The following is a 4,956-nucleotide window of genomic DNA, read 5'->3' as shown; positions in this document are numbered from 1 at the left end:
TAATCATCTCATACTTGTAGGAGGATGCAAACATTTATTGCTCTAAAGATCGGTGTGCTCAACTGGCTAGGTTCTGTATGGTGGAACCTGCCCAGCCGAGTACAAGTCCTATTAGACTTGGCACATGTGGTTGCAAGTTTCTAAATTTATATTTGATGCTTTAGGGCATTATTCTTTTAGCGCTATTGCATGTCGCATAGGTGTGCGTGTATGTGAACATTTGTGTGTCTCTAAAAAATAATAATTGTAAGAGATGATCTGTGTAACATATTTTTTCGTCTTTTATAGTTCAAAACAAATAGTTCCTTTTATTCAAAAAAATATCAGTTGTCTTTTTTTGAAATCTATAAGTTGTCTTCTCTAAATAATATGGAATGTATAGCCACCGCAAAAGAGCTCATGAAATTATATAAGGAAATCCATTGGCATATGGAAAACCGTTTCTGAGGGAAGCGTAGAAAAAAAAAGTGGCTAATCATTCTTGGGCCAGTTTAACCGGAGTGACCAGAATAAATGGAAAGTTTCCTAGCCCAACTGTCCAAAGATCCGGCAATGAAGGCCCATGTCGCCCATTTGCTCCTCTTCAATAATTAGACTCCCGTCCTCTCAGAACCCCAGAATACACGCGGCCGCTTCCCATCCCCAACCCTAGCCGCCAGCAGCTGAGGAACAAGCAGGCAGTCCGGGATGCGGCGATCGGCGATGGCGCTCCGCTCCACGGCGGACCGGTGCTTCGGCCACCACTCACCGGTTAGTTTGTCACCTCCTACATGAGTCTAGTCCTACCTTCTGTGCTCCGACCATGTCGCGGAGCTTCCTCTCCGGCCATGTCGCCCGAGGCTCCCTCCGACCTCAGTACCCTAGGCCTCTACTAGTCGGGCCTCCGTCCATGGCGCCTCTCCGCGCCGCTTTAGATTTACCTCCGTCTGACCGGAAAACCCAACCGAACTTCGGGTTCCCCGATGCCTGCAGGTTAACTCGGTTTTCATTTTCGGAAAAAGGAAGTGATTAAATATCTTCGAAACCGAGCCGAGGTAGTCGGAATTCCCACCGCTACTGCTTGACCATGTTCGGATTTCGTTCCTATGATATAGTGATATACGGGCACTTTGCCTTTATGGATGTATGTACATATTATGCTGGCTGGCGATTTGGCTTAGCATTAGCCGTGTTATTGTGTTGCTTTATTTGTGCACAGGGCTTTGTAAGAAGGAAAACGTGCTGTAGGCAGAGCGGTTCCGTTGTTTTTGTGGATATAAGTGGCTCTGTGCTACATATGCTGTTTAGCTAGCATTAGAGCATGTGCAGATCAAGGTTGTAGCAGTTCATCGTGGAAATCGACATGGTTGTCATATTAGTAAATCAAGAAATAAGTTCAACCTCCATCTTTCTGCAAATGTTCTGCATGTCTCCTTGACAATCTACTTTGTTCCACACAGTCTAACGCTGTGGGCATGACATCCTATCTCTGTCAAGACATCAACCAATGCATCTCTTGATGATCACATGAAAATCTCGCTAAATCATCATCTGAGCTTGAAATAATACAAGTATACGGGATATATAATGATATACTGCCCTAGTTACCCAATTGTGAAACCTGCCTTGTTCCTCTCAATTCTCATGCAAGTTAGGAGTTCTCATTCTCTGTGTCTTTGGTCCCCTTTCTAGATTTTTCTTTTATCATCTGTGTTAATCTTATGCAGATTTCGATTTCTGCATAAATCTGCCAACATAAATCTTAACATTCTTAATAGTTCAGCTTTATATATTAAGTTGTAAAGCAACATATTTCCTGTTCCATTTTACTGTCTGATGACTGACCATTAAACTTGTGTTTCAGTTGACGAACGTTATTCAATCAACATTCAGTGCAAACGTTGGTTCAAGATGGGGAAGTCTTGCAAGAGCTTTCAGGCAATAACCTCGCCCTTGTTTACACAATCTGATGGAGACGTTTGCAGCATGCATCTAACTTCTCCATGTTCTCTTTTTACAGTGCAAAACCACTTGGAAATGAGGTTATTGGGATTGATTTGGGAACAACGAATTCATGTGTTTCTGTTATGGAGGGAAAGGTGATTGACCTTCTATATTCTTTCTGCAATACTATCTTTTCAGCTCATTACTTAACTTTGTTTAATAAACGAATAATATACCGCAGAATGCAAAAGTGATAGAGAATTCAGAAGGCACTAGGACGACACCATCAGTTGTTGCCTTTAGTCAGAAGGGTGAGCGGCTTGTCGGAACTCCAGCCAAACGTCAAGCAATTACCAATCCACAGAACACCTTCTTTGGTACAAAGCGTATGATAGGGCGTCGCTTTGATGACCCACAGACGCAGAAAGAGATGAAAATGGTTCCATACAAAATTGTGAAGGCTCCAAATGGTGACGCTTGGGTTGAAACAACAGATGGCAAGCAGTACTCACCGAGCCAGATTGGTGCATTTGTATTGACCAAGATGAAGGAGACCGCTGAATCTTACCTTGGCAAGTCTATTTCAAAGGCTGTGATCACAGTTCCAGCTTACTTCAATGATGCCCAGCGGCAGGCAACCAAGGATGCTGGTCGAATTGCTGGACTTGATGTCCAAAGAATCATCAACGAACCAACTGCTGCTGCTCTGTCTTATGGAACAAACAACAAGGAGGGTTTGATAGCTGTATTTGACCTTGGAGGTGGTACCTTCGATGTCTCCATCCTTGAGATCTCCAATGGAGTTTTTGAGGTTGGTATCTATAACTCTGTACTACCTTTTAGTACTCGCTGATATCCATATTACTTGTCGCTCAGGCAGATGTATTTAGCAGTGAAATACGTCTAGATACATCCATTTCAGTGACAAGTAATATGGGTCGGAGGTAGTAGTAAGTTTCAATAGCTAGAAATGTCAGATAATATATTTCATGCTTTTTCCTGATGTGTTGCTTATGTTGCTGTCAGGTGAAAGCAACAAACGGCGATACTTTCCTGGGTGGAGAAGACTTTGATAATACTCTGTTGGAGTACCTAGTCAGTGAATACAAAAGATCTGATAATATTGATCTGTCAAAAGACAGACTAGCTCTGCAAAGGTTGCGTGAAGCAGCTGAGAAGGCAAAAATTGAACTCTCATCAACTGCACAGACTGAGATCAACCTTCCTTTTATCACGGCTGATGCTGCTGGAGCAAAACATTTGAATATAACATTGACAAGATCAAAGTTTGAAAGTTTGGTGAATGGTCTCATTGCAAGGACTAGAGATCCATGCAAGAATTGTTTGAAGGATGCTGGCATAACCACAAAGGAAGTTGATGAGGTCCTTCTTGTTGGTGGTATGACAAGGGTTCCCAAAGTGCAGGAAGTGGTTTCAGAAATCTTCGGCAAGGCCCCAAGCAAAGGAGTCAACCCAGATGAAGCTGTTGCCATGGGTGCGGCTCTTCAGGGTGGCATTCTCCGTGGAGATGTCAAAGAGCTTCTTCTCCTTGACGTAACCCCCCTTTCACTTGGTATTGAGACTCTTGGTGGTATCTTCACCAGACTGATAACCAGGAACACTACAATCCCCACAAAGAAAAGCCAGGTCAGTGAATATGGCTTTATTGTAGAACACTTTGGTGCCTTTAATGTTTGTTCCCGTGCATCCAACAATTTTATCATTGGGATTGCGTAGCTCTGTTAGGGCGCTTTATCTTCTTTGGAAGTCTTTATGGTGGCTTCCTGTGAAGAGTCTGGTATTGCGCATTGCATGGTTTCGTGGTACCTACTTGTTCATTATAGTGTTAATTTCCATCTACAATAGATCCTTAAAATGTGTTTTTTAGTGAAGTTTTCTTTGGAATTTGATTTACTTGTTCATGTCTGATTCTTCTCTGGGGCTCCTCCTCCTATTCTGCCTGTGTTCTCTGCAGGTGTTCTCAACTGCTGCTGACAACCAGACGCAAGTGGGTATCCGTGTCCTGCAAGGTGAGCGTGAGATGGCAACAGACAACAAACTTCTTGGCGAGTTTGATCTTGTGGGCATCCCACCAGCCCCAAGAGGACTGCCACAGATTGAGGTCACATTTGATATTGATGCCAACGGAATCGTGACGGTCTCTGCAAAGGACAAGGCCACCGCAAAGGAGCAGCAGATCACCATCCGATCGTCCGGTGGGCTTTCTGAGTCAGAGATCGAGAAGATGGTGCGGGAGGCTGAGTTGCACTCACAGAAGGACCAGGAGCGCAAGGCCCTCATTGACATCAGAAACACCGCAGACACCACCATTTACAGCATCGAGAAGAGCCTGGGAGAGTACAGGGACAAGATCCCGGCGGAGGTTGCCACCGAGATCGAGACAGCAGTTGCTGATCTCCGTGCGGAGATGGCCTCTGACGACATCGAGAAGATAAAGGGCAAGATGGAAGCGGCCAACAAGGCGGTCTCAAAGATCGGGGAGCACATGTCTGGTGGTGGTGCGGCTGGAGGCGGCGCGGCTGGTGGTGGTTCCCAGGAAGGAGGGTCGCAGGGCGGAGGTGACCAGGCCCCAGAGGCCGAGTACGAGGAGGTGAAGAAGTGAAAGCTGCACCGGCAGCCCAAGCTTCTTCTAAATACAGTTATTAGCTAGTCTTGAGGAACACTAGGGATCTTGTTGGCTGTAATAAAATTTTGCTCCACTGAGGCATGTGAAACATGCTAAATGCTCTTAGCGCGCACGGTACTGCCTTATTGTATGACTTTGGTTGAACTAGCGTGTTCTTCGCTTTGAGTTACGTTGATGTTGTGGTTCTCTGCTTGGAGTGACGCGTTGGTATTATGTGATTATGCTCATCGGTATTATTTGTTCGCACCTGGTTGTTCTTGCAGTTGAACGAAGTCAAGTGTTCAAACAGGTCGGGATGTAGTTTTTCGCGTCGTTTCTTTGCTTTGCTTGCAAAGCGTGCCAGGAAAAACCTTGAGCTGGCTAGGGGGATTAACAGAACAAGACCG

The 4,956-nt window shown here is 44.9% G+C and overlaps 1 protein-coding gene across 1 annotated transcript; it reads left to right on the top strand.

The window, feature by feature from the left end:
- The first annotated feature begins 593 nt into the window (after positions 1-593).
- On the top strand, positions 594-4,756 carry LOC125530409 (heat shock 70 kDa protein, mitochondrial-like). Its single transcript, XM_048694811.1, has 6 exons — positions 594-750; positions 1,844-1,917; positions 2,000-2,078; positions 2,165-2,734; positions 2,950-3,570; positions 3,899-4,756. Exons 1-6 carry the CDS (start codon positions 688-690, stop codon positions 4,544-4,546), a joined length of 2,055 nt encoding a protein of 684 aa, XP_048550768.1. The 5' UTR covers positions 594-687; the 3' UTR covers positions 4,547-4,756.
- Positions 4,757-4,956: the final 200 nt, after the last annotated feature.

Source organism: Triticum urartu, unplaced genomic scaffold (genome assembly GCF_003073215.2).
Source record: "Triticum urartu cultivar G1812 unplaced genomic scaffold, Tu2.1 TuUngrouped_contig_6293, whole genome shotgun sequence".
Lineage (NCBI taxonomy): Eukaryota > Viridiplantae > Streptophyta > Magnoliopsida > Poales > Poaceae > Triticum > Triticum urartu.
The sequence above is the reverse complement of the archived record's forward strand: the minus strand, read 5'-3'. Positions and strand labels throughout refer to the sequence as shown.

Bases quoted from the DNA above. Each gene is read 5' to 3' on its own strand.
- LOC125530409 (XM_048694811.1), top strand. From the start codon at position 688: ATGCGGCGATCGGCGATGGCGCTCCGCTCCACGGCGGACCGGTGCTTC. The intron at 1,918-1,999 runs GCAATAACCTCG...CTCTTTTTACAG, and splicing joins AGTCTTGCAAGAGCTTTCAG to TGCAAAACCACTTGGAAATG. The intron at 2,079-2,164 runs GTGATTGACCTT...AATATACCGCAG, and splicing joins TTTCTGTTATGGAGGGAAAG to AATGCAAAAGTGATAGAGAA.